Source organism: Chenopodium album, chromosome 3 (genome assembly GCF_948465745.1).
Source record: "Chenopodium album chromosome 3, dcCheAlbu1.1, whole genome shotgun sequence".
Classification (NCBI taxonomy): domain Eukaryota; kingdom Viridiplantae; phylum Streptophyta; class Magnoliopsida; order Caryophyllales; family Amaranthaceae; genus Chenopodium; species Chenopodium album.
In genome coordinates, this window is record NC_137836.1 from 81,510,941 (window position 1) to 81,528,582 (window position 17,642).

General features: G+C 35.7%; 1 protein-coding gene across 1 annotated transcript; it reads left to right on the forward strand.

Moving 5' to 3' along the window:
• The first annotated feature begins 308 nt into the window (after positions 1-308).
• Positions 309-16,844, forward strand: LOC145624476 (nardilysin-like). Its single transcript, XM_081677519.1, has 19 exons — positions 309-753; positions 868-943; positions 1,043-1,089; positions 2,137-2,249; positions 4,531-4,604; positions 4,715-4,810; positions 4,914-5,033; positions 6,437-6,670; positions 7,046-7,194; positions 7,317-7,473; positions 8,203-8,355; positions 8,536-8,915; positions 11,594-11,743; positions 11,899-12,081; positions 13,551-13,754; positions 13,838-13,944; positions 14,107-14,260; positions 15,888-16,009; positions 16,213-16,844. The coding sequence occupies exons 1-19, from the start codon at positions 436-438 to the stop codon at positions 16,454-16,456; spliced, it is 3,081 nt and encodes a 1,026-aa protein (XP_081533645.1). The 5' UTR covers positions 309-435; the 3' UTR covers positions 16,457-16,844.
• The last annotated feature ends 798 nt before the right edge of the window (positions 16,845-17,642 follow it).

Genomic DNA, 17,642 nt, shown 5'->3' on the forward strand with positions numbered 1-17,642 from the left:
TGAACTGAACTTATTAGAGCTGAACTGAATAGTTTTATGGGAGAATAAAATTAAAAACTGAACTAAACTGAACTTATTGGAGCTGAATTGAATAGTTGAATTGAGCTAAATGGTGAGCTACAAACTTTTATAATTTCTTATTAAGTTAAATATATCCGAGTAACCGACCTAATCTAAATCAGCCAATCAGATATCAATAATACATCAATCAAAACATAGTAGTAATAATATCCAACGCTTCAGGACGTTGGTTAGCGAGAAATGCAAGATCTTTCTAATTAACACGAGGGAAAAAAATTATTCCATGAAATAAGGGTACGCCGCAGTGGAAATTAGGAACCCTCTATTTGAAGAAAACATATTCCTGTCTAGCGGCGGCGAACCACAGTGTGCGAGAACATCTCAACCTCCATTTCCGAATCTATCGCCGACGAAATGACGGTCGGAGGTGTGACATTCTCGTCGGATAATCTTGTTAAGAAGTCGCCCAATGACAGGCGTTTATACAGATACCTTCATCTTCATAATGGTCTTTGTGCTTTGCTTGTTCATGATCCTGAGATTTATTCTACTCCTGATGTTGATGGTTCTGAGGAGGATGACGATGATGACGACGAGGAGGAGGATGATGACGAAGATTACGACGACGATGAGGAAGATGATGAGGAAGACGATGAAGAAGAGGATGAGGATGATGATGATGATGGGAGTAGGAAGGAAAAGGGGAAGAAAGCTGCTTCTCAAACTAAGAAGGTTTTAATTTGATTGAATTGAATTGGATTTTAATTTGGGTTTTTTAATTTGTTGAATGTGGGTTTTGAATTTGTTAAATGGGGATTGTTTAATTTGTGGAAATTGATGTTGCAGGCTGCTGCAGCAGTTTGTGTTGGGATGGGGAGCTTCTCTGATCCCTATGAAGCACAGGGTCTTGCTCATTTTTTAGGTATGAACTACTCCTATAAAATATTGGTATCATTTTTATGGTTTTCCTGTTGATTTTGATTGGCTGGTTGGTTTATTTATATATTTTTTTGGTTCATAGAGCACATGCTGTTCATGGGTAGTACTGAGTTTCCGGATGAAAATGAGGTATGCAAGGCCATGTGTGTTGTTGCTTAAAGTTTTTGGTTTTACGACTTGTACTGGCGTTGTCGATAGTTTGTAATTCTGTTGCTGATTTATGCCTTGTGCTTGTTGTTTAAGGCACTATAGTTTAGTGACTTACTTGTTCGATCATCTTCTAATAGGTTACTAGTTTCTGCTGGTATATCATTAGCAACCATCCAATAGTAATTTCGTTGGAGGAAAGATTGGGGAGGTCTGTGTTTAGATTGTATGGAAGATACGTTTTCTCAGTCCATTAAAAGTGCGTAGTATTATAGTAGTAAGACTTCAAAATTACAAAATCAATTTATATGACCAATTAAGCTTAAGTGATTTACTGAACTCATTCACCCTCCTTCTGTCCTTCCCGAAACTTTCTTTGTGTTCCACTTGTCAGGTTTCGGCAATGGACATTTTTACTTTTATGTAGAAACCACTGAATCTGATTTTCAACTGGTTACTGAAAAAAATCATAGGGGAGTTTGAACTTTGGAGTTCCTAATCAACATCAATAATATCTTTGCAGTCTCGTTGATGTCTGCAGCACATGGTTGCTGACAGTAGACTTCATGAATGAGAACTTGCTGACCAGCTACGTTGCCTTCCCAACTTGGCATTATTGCTGTCTTCCTAGTTCCTAACTAGGCATTATCGCTGCCTTCACAACTTGGCATTACACCTTGAAATGGTGTATTGGAAATAGATAGAATGATGGGTGTTTTTAGGAACAAGGGACATGGGGATTGTGGGTATGTTTCTTGCTATATTAGGATTCCAAAACTTCTCATTTCAGCTTAGTATATGCTAGTTAAATGGTTGATAAAAAACTTAAAATACAATGATTTTGTGTATATCCGTGCAATTTTTTGTGTCATCATTTCCGGATGGACAATCACATTGTTGCCTCATGATATACATATATGTTTAAAGTTATGCTCTACTGGAGTGCTTTTCCTATTTTTTTATTAAGCAAACAAATCTTCTCTTGTGTTTAAAATCTTGCTGCCTTTGCATTGACTTTTCCTGCCTTAGTATGATAGTTACTTGTCCAAGCACGGGGGTTCATCAAATGCGTACACAGAGGCAGAGCATACTTGCTATCATTTTGATGTCAAGCGAGAGTTTCTCAAAGATGCCTTGAGAAGGTTAGAACCCTTTGCTCTCTTATATTCCTCATTGCTGCTTTAAGTCAGCTAATTATAATTCACACTGCCTCTGAATGTTATGGGTTTAATATTCAATAAATAAATGCCGTTTGATTATTTGACTTATTATGCATGCTTGCATTGCTCAATTTATTGTATGCAAGTATGGTGAAGATTAAGGGTGCGTTCTATTCACCTGATTTTTACTTATCTGAACTGAGAAGTTATCTGATCTTATTTTATCTGAACTTATTACCCTTTGTTAGAGCTTAATCCCTCCGTCCCCGAAAGAACAACCCTTTTGGGTTAATTTTGCGGGTATTTATAAAGTTAAATAAAAAGATTTTATATGGGGAAGCTAATTTTGCACAAATATTGTTGCAAATTGGTGGGTATTTTAATGCTAATGGGTCATTCTTTTTGGGACTAAAATTAGGCCAAATGAGTCGTTCTTTCGGGGACGGAGGGAGTATTTTAGTGATAAAATAAAATTGGGCAACCCTGATTAACGCTTATCACAACTTTTCTAAACTTATTTTTCAAGAACTTATCTTATCTGAACTTATTAACCCTTATTTGACTTATTTGAATTTATTAACCCTGAAATAAGTAGAACAGGGCCTAAGTATGGAAAAAAGGTCTAGCTGTGCTTATTTATCTGACTGCTTATTAGGATTTAGGCCATTAGGGACACTTTGAGACACCTTGGTGCCTTATTATAAATGAGCAGAATTTTATTTGATGGTATCAAAGAGGGTTTACTCCTTTGTATTCTATGCATATGGATAGGAATGCAAGTATGTCTGCATGTTTGATTTTGTACAAAAGGGGGCAATTTTAGGAGAGCAAATAAACTTGCAATTATTTATTTTTGTATTCAAGATGTGTTGGTATCCAATTGTCTAACAAGAGACACTTTGGGGTCACTATGAGGGTGTCTGTGTATACTGGTATTAGTACCTAGTTGATTCCTACACAAGAAATTAGGGTTGTAGAACTTTATTCCTTTTACTGCTAACACAAAGTGACAATTTTCCTATTGTACATTGAATTGCACCTCATTTAGTAACTAATGTAGAGGTGGTTTGGTAGAGCCATAAAAATATGACTTTTAGAATATAAGTGTAAAGCTCAACCTACAAATGTTATTTTTGCGATAAATGTTTGGGACATATACAAATTATACACGTGTACAAAGGATCAGTTTTGTTTTTTTCCTCTCCAAACTTGATCTTCTTTCATGCCCATATAGACAGTCAAGTTGCCGCCAGAAATATTTGAATAAAAGACTTAGCATCATTGTGGCAAAGATAAAAAAATGGTAAGAGCAGAGGAAAGTAAGACATTGGTTGATTTTGTTCATTGATTGACTTTATTATTATTTTTTTTTCTAGCGTTATTTGTTTGATTGATTTCATCCTCCTTTCACAGTTCATATAGTGACCCACTTCAACTCTTTATTATGTCTTACATGCCTTTGTGACTTTAACTTGGTATTGGACCTCGTACATTACCCTTTCATTATCAGTTCGACATTTTCCATCAACAACATATCCATAATGGAAACTTGTAAATTGAGAGGATAATAGAAGTGGCAGTTTTGCAATATATGCTCACAAATGCGCTTGAGATAAGAATTTTATTGTTAATTAGAATTAGCAGACAAGTCTATCTATGTGTGAAAAACATATGTAGCAAGTCTTTTGAGGCCCGTTTAGTATCATTTCTAGTTTCCAGTTTTTGGGTTTTTACATTGTTAGAGTCATATAATATAAATTGTATTTTTAACTTATTATTAGTCCTACTTATACATGTATACTAATCATCTAAATTTTGAAAACCGACAACAAAAATGTGGAAACTACTTTTTTTGGGTTTCCATAACTGGAAACTAGAAACCAAAGGCGATAACAAACAGGCCTTTAGTTTTGGATTATGTTTAAAAGCCACGGGGATATTAGAACAGTGTCCCCACGTCTGAAATTTTTAACCTATATATGTGTCTACTTGCCTATACTATAACTCCCATTATGTCTAAGTGAGCAACATAGAGTTTCTCTATTACTTAAGAAAAAGATTCAGCTCTTTATATGTTTTACAAGTTGTTAACTGCTAGCCTCTGGAGTTTTCAAAAAAAAAAAAAAAAAAACTGCTAGGCTCTGGGATATTATTATTTGAAAGAAACTGATAATGTTTGCAGTATGTTATTTCTGCTTCCATGTGGGTCCTGTTTTTTAATTAGCTATTTGATTCTTGCAGTAACTCTTCTTTTGTATTCTAGATTTTCTCAGTTCTACATCTCACCATTAGTGAAAAATGAAGCCATGGAGCGAGAGGTACTGGCAGTTGATTCAGGTAAATTAGAGATTTGCCATCATTTCAAGATGTTGCAGAGTTTCTTATCTTTCTTCTATATTCATTCTCTGTGCTGCTATCACTATATTCTTTCTTGTACTTTTATTTAGAGTTTAACCAAGCTTTGCAAAGTGATACTTGTCGTCTTCAACAACTCCAGTGCCATACTTCTGTGCCGGGTCATCCTTTTAACAGGTTCTTCTGGGGTTAGTTTTTTATTCTCCCTTGCCTTTGTCTTCCTTGTCTGTGTTCCTTTCTTTTTAGTTGACATAGGTTTTATTTATTTATTTATTTTTTATTTGAGAACAGGGAACAAGAAGAGTTTGTATGATGCCATGGAAAAAGGGATTGATTTGCGACAAAGGATTATGAAGATGTATGAAGATAACTACTGTGGCGAAATTATGAAATTAGTCATCATTGGTGGAGGTAAAGCCTTTGCCTTTTCTCTCATGTAAATTATGTTTAGATCTCCTGTAAAAGCTGTAATAAAACTGAGTTAGTGTTAGGAAAAACAGAGAAACAGTGCTGCTGGTTGTCAGCTGTACTGTAGTGTTTAGTGCAGTATACAGTTATTGAGGAGAAAATTACAGGTACATCAAAGATTTATATTTTTCAGACCGTCACCAGAGGTCTTTGATTTTGGTTTATGGTACTTAATTGACCCCTAATTTTTTCATCTGATGTGTTCTGTAGTCCTTTTGTCCCTTTTAATGGAAGGAGAAGGCAAAATGGACTTATCGCCACTGTTAATATTCTTAGGTTGTCAACCTTCACGAATAGTTTATGTATCATGATCGCATTATTTTAAAATATAGAACAAAAGGGGAAAGGTTGTAATAAAACAATTGTGGTTCTTTCAAAATTTGCAACCATTTTGGTGCATAATTATTTTAAAAATACAAAATCATTAAATGATACATGGTGCAATTCCAACTCTTGACATGTCCTTTGTGCAATACAATAAGGTTACCTCATGGATTGTCCTTATTTAATATTGAGAGAATAAAAAAAATATGTTATTGAAAAATTGGAATACCCTCTCCTACGTACTGGCTTAACGACGGGCTAAAGCCCTCCCCCTCCAATGGCCTTCCAGTCCATTTGCGGGGCGCATCGGGTTTACGCGTGACCTCTCCGAGTCGTACGCTAGAACCCGCTGTCCAATCTCGTCTGTAATTATAAGGGAACATCCATTCAAGTATATCAATGTACATCTTCAACTTGGAATTAATTGTTTACCTCCAACTTGGTTATGGCTGTCTAGTCTTTATCTTGTAGAATTTTGAGGTTATATATAGGCTTTAAATATTAGGGGTATATACTGCTATAGCCTTATGCCCTTATAAGGATTAGTCTTGAGTTCTCTATCCTTGAAGAGTGCTTCTCTTGCGTAGGGTGTTACTCAACAGTCTTCTGCTTACCTAATAGAGAATTTAGGGGTAGTCTTGGGCATTTTCTTTGGGATCTGGTAATTAAGTGTGCTTCTTGGAGAATTGATGTGTGGAGAAGAGGTTTTTTTTTTAATTTGTGCCGTGGGGTCATCTAATCTTTCAGTCTTGTCTTTCTGTACAATGCTGAACTTTATCTTTTAGTACTTCACCACCCTTTTAAGGTGATTTCTTTCTAAACCAGGTTTTGTGTGACTTGGTGATTGGTGGACTATGCTGTGTGTATTAGCACTGCCTTCTTTTTTAAACCCTTGATAAGGGATAATAGGCAGATAATTCATACTCCGTGGGTGTTGTAGCAAGAAATTAAGGATATATGGGTGTATTCTCTCTCTCTCTTTCTCTCTTTTTAATTAACTATGTTTCTTTACAATGTGGCAGAGTCGCTTGATGTACTGCAGAGTTGGGTCCTTGAATTGTTTAGTGACGTGAAGAAAGGCCCTTCCTCTGGACTGGAGATTAATCATGAAGGTCCTATCTGGAATGCTGGCAAGCTATACAGACTGGAGGCTGTTAAAGATGTTCACATCCTTGAGTTATCATGGAAACTGCCATGTCTACGCAAAGACTATCTGAAGAAGTCTGAAGATTACTTGGCTCATCTAATAGGACATGGTAAGATTTTGATGTGTTATACTTTTGACTGATTATTGTGATAAGAAAATGGTTTGATTTTTTTGGTTGAACAAGTCTCTGAGCTTAAATTGCTCAGCTTGTGAAAGTTGAGATTTGTGTTGATATATTTGTTAAAAGAAATATGCTGGTATAACGTTTTATAGATCTTTTAAATCAAGATTACATCCACTCTTTTCAGCTCTTTGTTGCTTTTTTGTTGTTTTTGGCAAATTTTCCAACTGTCTTTCTAGGATATATGCCTGTTCCCCTTTCTTTCCTTGTTTTCTAGTTGCAGATGAAGATTATAAATGACTTGTTTAATCGATATATTTATTAGACATGGGATTCAGTTATATATGTCTTATTTTGTAACAGAGGGTAGTGGAAGCTTGCATTTCTTTTTGAAGAGTAAAGGATGGATAACATCCATATCAGCTGGTGTAGGAGATGATGGAATGCAACGATCTTCTCTAGCCTATATATTTGGCATGTCTATATACCTTACTGACTCTGGATTGGATAAGGTTCTGTTTTTTCTTTGCAAGTTTTAACCTTTGTCTTTGTTATGTTCTGCATCATTGGTCTTGCCATTTTATGATGTTTCCCCTTTTTCTCCTTACTTTGCATGGCAATATCAAATTAGCAGATCTATGAGATTATTGGATTTGTGTATCAATACCTCAAACTACTGCGCCAAGCTCCTCCTGAAGATTGGATATTTAAGGAACTCCAGGACATTGGAAATATGGAATTTAGATTTGCTGAGGAACAGCCTCAAGATGATTATGCTGCTGAACTTGCAGGTTTTGCTACTGGTTTTATTTTCTAATTGCTATTTATGTTTGATTTTGTATTGTAAATGTTTTTGAAGGTGTCAGTCTTTCCTTTAATCCTCCAACTTAAGAATTTACTGTCTCAACATTTGAATCCATATTTGAGGCCTACACCTTTATGTCTCTATCCATGAATCATAGACATTTTGTTTCGAGCATTCCGACAATTTTATTTTATTTTTTGAAAATTTTGGTTTAGCTAAGTTGGAATGTACTCCCCTGGCGTTTTATAGATGATATTTATCTGTTTACTTTAGTAGTGTACCATTATGTACAGGTCCATTTGTCACGTGTTATACGAGGCTCACTTCTTGAAGAACTATGAAGTGATCACATATGTGGTATTTTATCAGTTTCTTGATCCAAAGGCACATTTACAGCAAAATAAAAATAAAGTTGTGAACATTGCAATTGCGGGTATCAGTATGTGTATCTGTTATGGTCATGGTTTCCACTGTTGTCGTTTTCTTGGAAGCAACCAATTTATCATTGAACTATTTGCAGTAAACTTAACTTGCTTGACATTCCTAGAGTCTGTTAACTTTGCTTACGTCCTGACCTACCTAGATTCTTACTGTGCCGAGTGCTGTTGTTTTATGTGACTAATAACTATATGTCTTCTTTAATAAGTTCATGAGCAAGTGGGCAATTTAATTCTTCATGTATGCCATCTTTTTTTATTTTTTATTTTTATTGCAGCAAACTTGCTTGTATATCCACCGGAGCATGTTATCTATGGTGAATATGCATTTGAAGATTGGGATGCTGAAAAGATAAAATTCATTCTTAATTTCTTCGTCCCAAACAATATGAGGGTTGACATATTATCCAAGTCCTTTGGCAAATCTGGAGGTATATAGACATCCTTCCTTTAAGGACAGATGAGCGCATTCATTATTTGTACTGTTGCTCTTCTGGGATATTTTTCTGCTCATGTTTTAAAGTTTTATTGTTTGATTTTTATAATGAAAATTGAATGAAATGCTTGGTTTAAGTCGTTTAACTCTTCATTTTTTATTTTCTTGGCTGTAGATGTCTTGTGTGAGCCATGGTTTGGAGCAAGATACACTGAAGAAGATATTGCTCCATCTATGATGGATTTGTGGAGGGACCCTCCAGCAATAGATGGATCTTTGCATCTGCCTGCAAAGAATGATTTCATTCCAGTTGACTTCCCTGTGCATGCTGATAGTGTGTCTGAAGATTTTGTTGGTGGATCTTATCCAAGATGTATACTTGATGAAGTATCAATGAAACTCTGGTTCAAGCTTGATAAGACCTTTAAACTTCCACGAGCAAATACATATTTCCGTATCAATTTGAAGGGTGCTTATGCAAGTGTGCGAAGCTGTCTCTTGACCGAATTGTTTGTTCTTCTTCTGAAAGATGAGCTGAATGAAATTATTTATCAGGTTAGTCTTATTGTACTAGTGAAGTTCCGTAATGTTATTTCTGTATGAATAAATTTCACTTTCCTGGATTTTTTGAAACCCACTTTCCTGGATTGTGGTGTTCAAGTTTTCTTACGTCAAGGAAAAATTATAAGAGCTTATATTATTTATTTATCTCGTTTTTACTACTCTTTTGAAACTTGTTAAAAGTTAATTCTTGGTACTCTTTTAAAAGTCTCTTAAATTTTACTTGAATGTTCTTTCTTTTTCTCACTTTACTCACTTTTTTTTCAAACTTTTTCGATTGGTTATCTTGTTATCTCATTTTTTTTGTCGGACGGTTCCTTATGATGATTCATGTTAACCGACCCCAAATCATTTTGGGACTAAGGATTTCTTGTTGTTGCCGGGGCCCGGGGGGGGGGGGGGGGTGGGGTTTATTGCTATGCGCCTATGCATAAGAATCTCTGAGTAATATGCCTCTTAATATCTGTATATGGAAATTTCATCATCATCAATTGTATTTGTTTATTTACTCTCTGTTACAAAGGATCCATCCCTATTTTTCTTTATGGGAGCTCTGATTGCTTTGTGTTCTTTTGTTTTTTAATGTACTGGTTTCCTTGCTGTCGTCTGAGATTTTGTAGTTTTAACTTTTTAGAAGTAGTCTACAATGTTGAAGCTTGAAGTTTATTTTTACCTCTCTATTATATGACACAATGAGTATTTTTGAATATTTTTTTATATGTATTAAGCAATATGTGATATTGTATATTATCTTTCATTGAGGTTGGGAACCTTCAGGCTGAGAAGAGAGACTTTTTGATGAAAGTTTTGTCAAGGAAGTTGCAATTCTTTCAAAAATGGCAAAAAGTAGAAATGGACTAGTTTTTTTTAATAATTTTGTTTATGAAAATTGACGAGTCAAGAGTCTCAAGACTGCTTAGAGTAAGTTAGCAAATAGATATTGACTGCTTATTGTGGGTGATGTTGGTCGATAATACTGTGATGTTAGTATTTAATCTTATCAGTGAGCTAAGAAGGCCTATTAAGGAACCAATTTTATCAGTCAGCCCAGAGCGGAGAGCCACACCTATTGTGGGTTCTCTGACTATCAGACAATATTATGTGGAAGCAGCATTCTTGTTCTTGTTGGAATAGAATCTTGAAAGTCATATATGGGAGATCCTCCGTTCCAAGAGAACATGCTTGAATCTTATATATTACAGAATTATAAATAGGAGAACCTAAATGTGTGCCAAAGAGTGAATTTTTTTGACGTTCTTTACCTCTCTTCTTGTTGAACTCCACTTAACTTTGTCCTGGCAAGCTTTCCAAAATTCCAGCATACCCTACTTTGTCCTTGATGTGGGCAGATATTATGAAGATTTCAAGTGCTAATGTAGAAATTAGATAAAGAAAATTTTGAGAGATATTACCTTGAGGTGATCAGATACTTGTACGACACTGGTGGATGAGGCTTATAGGCAGACAGATAAGTTGCACACTGTAAAGGGTGTGAGCTGCCCCTTATGGTTGTTCAAGATTGTTTTACCTTTTATGCTCAAGGAAGTGAAGTGTTTGAAGTTTTTTGGGAGAGAAAGTGCGAGGCAGTAGAAATTATTGGCACAGAGAATTGATAGCGTTCTTACTCTAAATAATGTAAAAATTTCTGGAGTCATAATGTGTTTGGTATTTTTAATCAATCTAGGCCGCAAGCCCCACCAAGATTGGTTTGAGCTAGGGAACATCCTTTAGATGCACCTAGTCATTGGCTATCTTTTATCCAATATACATGCAGATGTTGCTCAGATATGGATGAGTCCTGGCTGTGTTTATCTATGCTCAGGCTGTTTAGCTAATGCAAGGTGCTCAAATTCAGCCTTTCCACAAATTTTCATGTATTTTCTTGTTAGATATTCAATGGTTATGATTTGGTCAACCAAATGAACTTATAGCTCAATGTTATGATTGCCATATTTCGTCAGAAGTCTACCTGTGCTTAGCTCCGGAGGTCAATTCTCTCCTATCTTATGCTGCGTTTTTCTGCTACTACGCTAAGGCTCGTGAAGAGAGTACTATCTTACAGCAATGAACAACAATCCTCCATGCAGCCTGCTCTCAGTTTTGGCCCATTCAAGAGTTGGATTAAGGATCGGTGTTGCCGGGGCCGGGATTCAAGTGCCGATTATAAACCACCTTGAGGACAAGGTGGAACTTTACGGGGCCGGTATTGTAATAGATTGGCTTTAGGAGGGGTAATTTGGGAAGTCTAGTATTATGATTAGGTTTGGTCAGTACTCAGTAGCTTTAGTATAAATAGAGGGAGGGTAGAAACAAGAAGGTAGGCAGAATTTTGGAGTAGTTTCTTAGGAGAGTTGTGACCTAAAGTCACTATTGGAGCTTTGTAGGCTAAACCTACTACTATCGTTGTAAAACCATTAATTTGTTTAATCAAATTTCTGAGTTTTCTCTTTCGTTGTACTGTTATTACACCGAGTAATTTCAGTTTATTACAGGAGGGTGCATTAATCTAAATGTATACTTCTGATCTGATTTTGTGAGACTTGATGCATAATGTCCTATATTTTTGTTGATGTCAGGGTTTTAACTCTTTACTTGATGGCTGTCTTGACTTGTTGAGAATTATGATTTCAGTCCTTTTGTATTTAATACAAACACGTTTTCTTTGTATGTAGGCTAGCATAGCCAAATTAGAAACTTCAATATCTGTTTACGGCGATCAACTTGAGCTAAAGGTTTACGGTTTCAGTGAAAAAGTTCCGCTTTTACTTTCAAAGATATTGGCTGTAGCAAAATCTTTTTCACCGAAAGAGGATCGATTTAAGGTGAGATCTCTGGTTCATTTACCCTACAATTAAACCCCTCCCTAAATAAAGAAAAGAGAAAAAGTCAATGCAGATTGAAGTACTCTTTTTTGACGGAATTGGGAGCTGGCATATTAACACTTAATTAATTACGATGTATACCTGGAATTTTGTAGGTCATTAAAGAGAATATGGCGAGGAATTTCAGGAACACAAATATGAAGCCTTTAAACCATGCATCATATCTGAGATTGCAAATCCTATGCAAAACTTTTTGGGAGGTGGATGAGAAGCTACAGTGCTTAGCTGATTTGTCCCTTTCTGAGTTGCAGGCTTTCATTCCAGAGCTTCTTTCTCAGGTATGAAATTGTGAATGTCCGGCAATTATTTTATTATTATTGCCCTCTAATTTATATCAGAAGATGTTTATGTCTAAAGTTGTGCAAAATTGAATGTTAACTGAGATGAAAAATAAGGTTAACGACTAACTTACTTTAGGCACTATATTCTGCATAGAGTGGTACAAGAGAAAAAGTGAAGGGGTAAATTGCAAAATTTCTTTATTTTTCTATAACCCTTTATTTCCTGAAGCAAAAGAAAATCTGTTATATTCTTCTACAAGGCATGAAAAGGATTAGTTTAGGTAGAAAATATACTGGCAAGACATTGATAGGGCTGTAAGAATGTTGTTTATGTACCAAAGGAGGATTAGAGGACTTAAAGCGTGGACTATAATTCTCTAAATCTCTTGTACTATTATGCTTGATTTAGTGCTACGAAATTTGACAAAAAAATAATTAAGTATTGTGAACTGCAGCCTGCTGCGTAGATGTCCCCTAAAAATGTACTTCCTCTATTTCATATTATTTGCAACGATTAGACATTTTTCTTCTCTGCTTTATGTCAAATCGTTGCAAATAATATGAAACAGAGGTAGTATTTGACATTCATAAGCTTTTTGGTGAAAGATCCAGTGTTTTGATTGCTTCTATGAACCTATAACTGTATAGACCACTCAAGACTTCTGCTCTCTTTTCTCCAAAGCTTTTCATGTGGCTTGAAACTAAAACTAGCTCATACCAAAGAGAATTTTACAAAGGACATATGAGGTGGTGAACTAATATCAGACAAATAAGCTTTTTTTATTTTTATTTTTTATATACATCTCAATTTCAAACTCTAGACGGTATGTAAGACCAAGAAAGAAAGTTCTGTAGTTTATGCATATGAATATAAGGAAAGGCTAAAACTATTTTTGTGTACTTGTATTTTCATTGCTGTTTTTTTTTTTTATATATATATTTTTTATCTGTAAACACTTCTGATATTCTCATAGATATGGGCCTGTTTAGTTTACCTTATTTTTGCTTATCTGAACTTTTCTTTTCTGATCTGATCTTATTTTTTCTAATCTGATGTGACTGTCAGACTCAACTTTGACCTTATATGTCTGCTAATCTATAAGGAGAAATTATATCAAGTGGGGTCTGGTTAGATTTGTAATAATGTGTATTCTATTAATATGTAATTTTTATAATTTTTTTCGTCACAGAATCATAGATATTAGCAATAAGAAAACCGCACATAAAATGATTAAGTATGTCAAAACTTATTTTTCTGAAGTGATCTGATCCGATCTTATTTTTCTTATCTAATCTGAAATAAGTAAAAAATAAGGTGAAATAAACATAGCCTTATGATCTTTCAGGTTTAGGATCTGAAATTTGCAGACAATTTTTGCATTAGCAAGCAACATTCTTTAACCTTTAAGTTTGGGTCCTATGGGAGTACTAATTTGGCCACCTGGCCATTATTATTTTTTCTGCAGTTATATTTTGAGGGTCTCTGTCATGGTAATTTACTAGAAGAAGAAGCCATCAATGTGTCAAAGATAATTAAAAGCTACTTTTCGGTACCCGCGATTCCTGTGGAGATGAGGCATAAAGAACAAGTTTTGTGTCTTCCTTCGGCAGCAAACCTTGCTAGAGATGTCCGTGTAAAAAATAAGCTGGAAGTAAACTCTGTGATTGAGGTATGTTAGACTTGGCAGTACGTATTACAGTCTATATATATATTGTAGGCTTTCTCATGCTATCTTGTGGGTATGTGCTGCAGCTTTATTACCAAATTGAGCCAGAAAAGGCTGTGGATTCACTTAAGCAGAAAGGCTTCTCTGATTTGTTTGATGAGATTGTGCAAGAGCCATTTTTTAATCAGCTAAGGTAGGTTATCATGCTTAAGTGATATTAGGCATTTCTGCAAGTATTTATTGTCGTAGTATATCTGCTTTGAGGTGCATTCCTGGCTTGGTTTAGTTCTTGTTACCGTCTATGTCATGTCATTTGACTTCTCCTTTTATTTGCCTTGTTTTGATTGGGATATAGGACAAAGGAGCAGCTTGGTTATGTTGTTGAATGCAGCCCACGGACTACATATCGTGTCTTTGGTTTTTGCTTCTGCATTCAATCTTCAGAGTATAATCCCTTATATTTGCAAGGCAGGATTGATAACTTCATCGATGGCGTGAAGGACATGCTGGTAAGAAAGCTTTTTCAGGCTTCTCAGCTATGTTTATGCCATGACAAAATCTGTAGATTGCCAATGAGATGAGTTAAAGCAGAATTAGGACATAATATTTTGCAAAATTTGGGTTTTAGTACTTAGCTCAATTCGCTTATTATACTGCATACCCTTGACCTTATCCCAGAAGTCACCCTTCATTTCCCTTTCCCCCTGTTTTGCTTCTTTGATTTTTCGAAATTGTTCTGTAGATGACAAAGTTAGAGCTTCGAAACTATCCTGACTTGTGTTACTCTTTTTTTTGAAAATATATATATATATATATATATATATATATTGATCTTTCCTTTAAACCATATGCTCGACCTATTTCTGTTTCGGAATGGTAATTGATTTTCTGATGAAGTTGTTTTATTAAAATGGTGTGTGGAGGTTGTAGACTGATAAATTGATATTACAAATTATAGAAAGCATAGGAACTAACTCTATGCTTGGATAGAGAAAATGGAGGAAAAGGAAGAGAAGAGAAAAGGAGGAATGGATCATGCTTTGTTTGGATATTTAATGCAAAGAGGGAAGGGGAGGGAATTGAAGGATCCATTTTCCCTCCTCTTTAATAATAAACCAAATCCGTCCGTTGTTGGAGAGATTTGGAAGGAGCATGGAAGGTCACCTTCTCCATCTCCTCTCCTCACCTCACCTCCACCCCTTCCCTCTTTTTTCTGCCCCTTTCTTTCCCTTCACTATTGTTATCCAATAAAGGAGAGAGGGATTTTTAATATCTACGCATTGTTTAGATAGAAAATAAGGAAGGAAAGGAAGGGTAGGGAAGGAGAAGGAAGGGTGGAAAAGAAAAGGGAGGGGGGAGGTGAGCTCTATTTTGTCTCCAAATCTCTCCAATTTTGGAGGGATTATGCTTAGTAAATAGAGAGGGAAAATGGATCCCTCCCTCTCCTTCCCCTTCCTTTCCCTCAATTATTTACCCAAACAAGAGAGTTTGTCCTCCTCCCTTTCTCTTCCCTTCTTTTCCTTCCATTTCCTTCTATCCAAACAAAGTGTAGCAAAGTACAACGGTAAAGGAATATGAATTACAACAACGAAGGAAAGAGGGATTTTTAATATCTAACTGATGAAGGTTGATCACATAAGCTCTAAGCATTGAGAGGCTTAGATTTTCTCCAGACAAGGAATAAACATTTCATTTTCATAATGCCTCTTTTCACCTCTTCATTTCCTTGTAAAAATCACAGCTTTTCTACTCATCTCTCAAATGTTCCCTGCCATCTCCCATTTTCAACAGAATTACTGTGACTTACCTTTATTACCAGTATCCCTATGCCTGGCATACACTCGTTACATAAACATTTAAAGGTGGTTGGTCAGGTTATAATCGAGCTTGGTCTGGTGGTTTTTTACTGATCGGGTTTTCATTTTGGGTAAAATAAGCCATAATCCAAAGCATGCTTAGGTTTGACGTTTTCTTTAACATATGAATTAAACCGCTTGGATTATCTGCAACTGTGCTGACATGTTTCTGCATTGAGAATTTTGTCAACATGGCAACTCACTGAATTGTGATAATGATTATCTGGGCATTCTGTTATTCTAATATCATTTTTTTTCGGTTGCCTTGGTTGTATTGCAGGAAGGACTTGATGATGGATCCTTTGAGAGCTATAAAAGCGGGTTAATTGCAAAATTACTAGAGAAAGATTCATCATTGTCATGTGAGACTAGCCGGTTATGGAATCAAATTGTAGATAAGAGGTATACCATTTCAAATTTATGCTGATTTTTGTTGATGTTTTCTTCGTGGAACGAGGCAGTGGTATTCATACCTTGAACATGCTCTGAGCTATTATCAGCTATGGGAGCGAATGCTCTAAGATTCAATTTCCTTCCACAGTTTACAGAACTCTGTATTCACCTTTTTAAATTGTTAATTGACATGCAAAATGGTCGATCTTCAGGTATATGTTCGATTTTTCAGAAAAGGTGGCAGAGATCGTGAGGAATATTAATAAAAGTGACTTAATTGACTGGTTTAGTAAATATTTCCGGAAGGAATCCCCCAAGTGCCGGAGGCTTGCTATCCGAGTTTGGGGTTGCGACACAGACTTAAAAGAGGCTGAAGCACAGGGCAGATCTGTGGAAGTCATTGACGACTTTGCTGCATTCAAAACATCTTCCAAGTTCTATGCAAGTATTTGTTGAACAAACTGGCATCAAACATGATAAAGCATTTGTTGACTGGGAGTCCCACTATTAGCTTTCAGTCAGGTGCTGAAAGATGAGGTTGAAATCGAGGTCTTGTGTATGGTAGTGAATGTGCACAGGAATGTAAGGGTAAAATTGGGCTCAGAAGCAGGGGCCTCGACAATGCGCTCCATCTTTCCTTTCACTGCTTTGCATAGCCATGCAGAGGGTCCTGACCATCCAGAAAAAAAAATGGTTCTTGTACTGTGAACTATACAGTATTTCAGAGTACTGTTTTGCTTGAAAACTTCGGACAGACTTAAGACGCAGAGTTAGGACTTTGTTTTTGATGGGAGTAATACAAAATTTTGAGGTGTTAATGGAGGTGTACAACACATTTGTTAAATATGTTATCATTGGTTAATCTAAAAAATTTGAACCATAAAACTTCAACAATTTTTCCTTATTGATATAATTTTTATTTTAGAAAAATTTGGTTGTTTGCTTCCTCAAATATCAAGGCAAGAGGTGTTTTGCAACTATAAAGAAATTGAAGTGTTTTTTTTTTTTTTTTTTTTTTTGGAAGGAAAGAAGAGCAAATAATATAAGCTCAAGAAAAATCAACCTCCGCCAAGGCGATTGAAGCTTGTGGTATGGATTCAACATACACAGCTTCCCCCAACACAATTGCCACCTCTCTTCACATGAGATCAATTGGGGCTCTTCCCTTTCTATCTTTGCTAATAGCTGTGGCTACATTGATAGCATCGCACTCCAGCTCTACCTTTCTATACTCCATTCTCCTTGCCAGCAAAATCCCCATCCTTGCAGCCATTGTTGGCGGATGTTGTTAATTTGCATAATTGATAAATAATAACCTATCCCAACCATAGACGGGGGAGGGAACAAAGAATTTTGTATTAAAGTCTGATGTTTTTGCACATTCATATTTATTCTCATTATATATATATATTTTTAATATATACGTAGTATATTTTTTCAAAAATGAAAATTTTTAATTAGGTAAGAGTATTGACAAATCTAGCTAGTTTTCTATAAAACTTGACAAATTAATGGTTATAGTTTTCATTATAGTTAATACTACGTAACTAGAGCTGTCAAGTCGGGTAAACGGGTCGGGTTTGGGTCGGGTAAGAGTGGGTCGGGTCAATTCCGATTATTCCATAACCTATGCGGGTCGGGT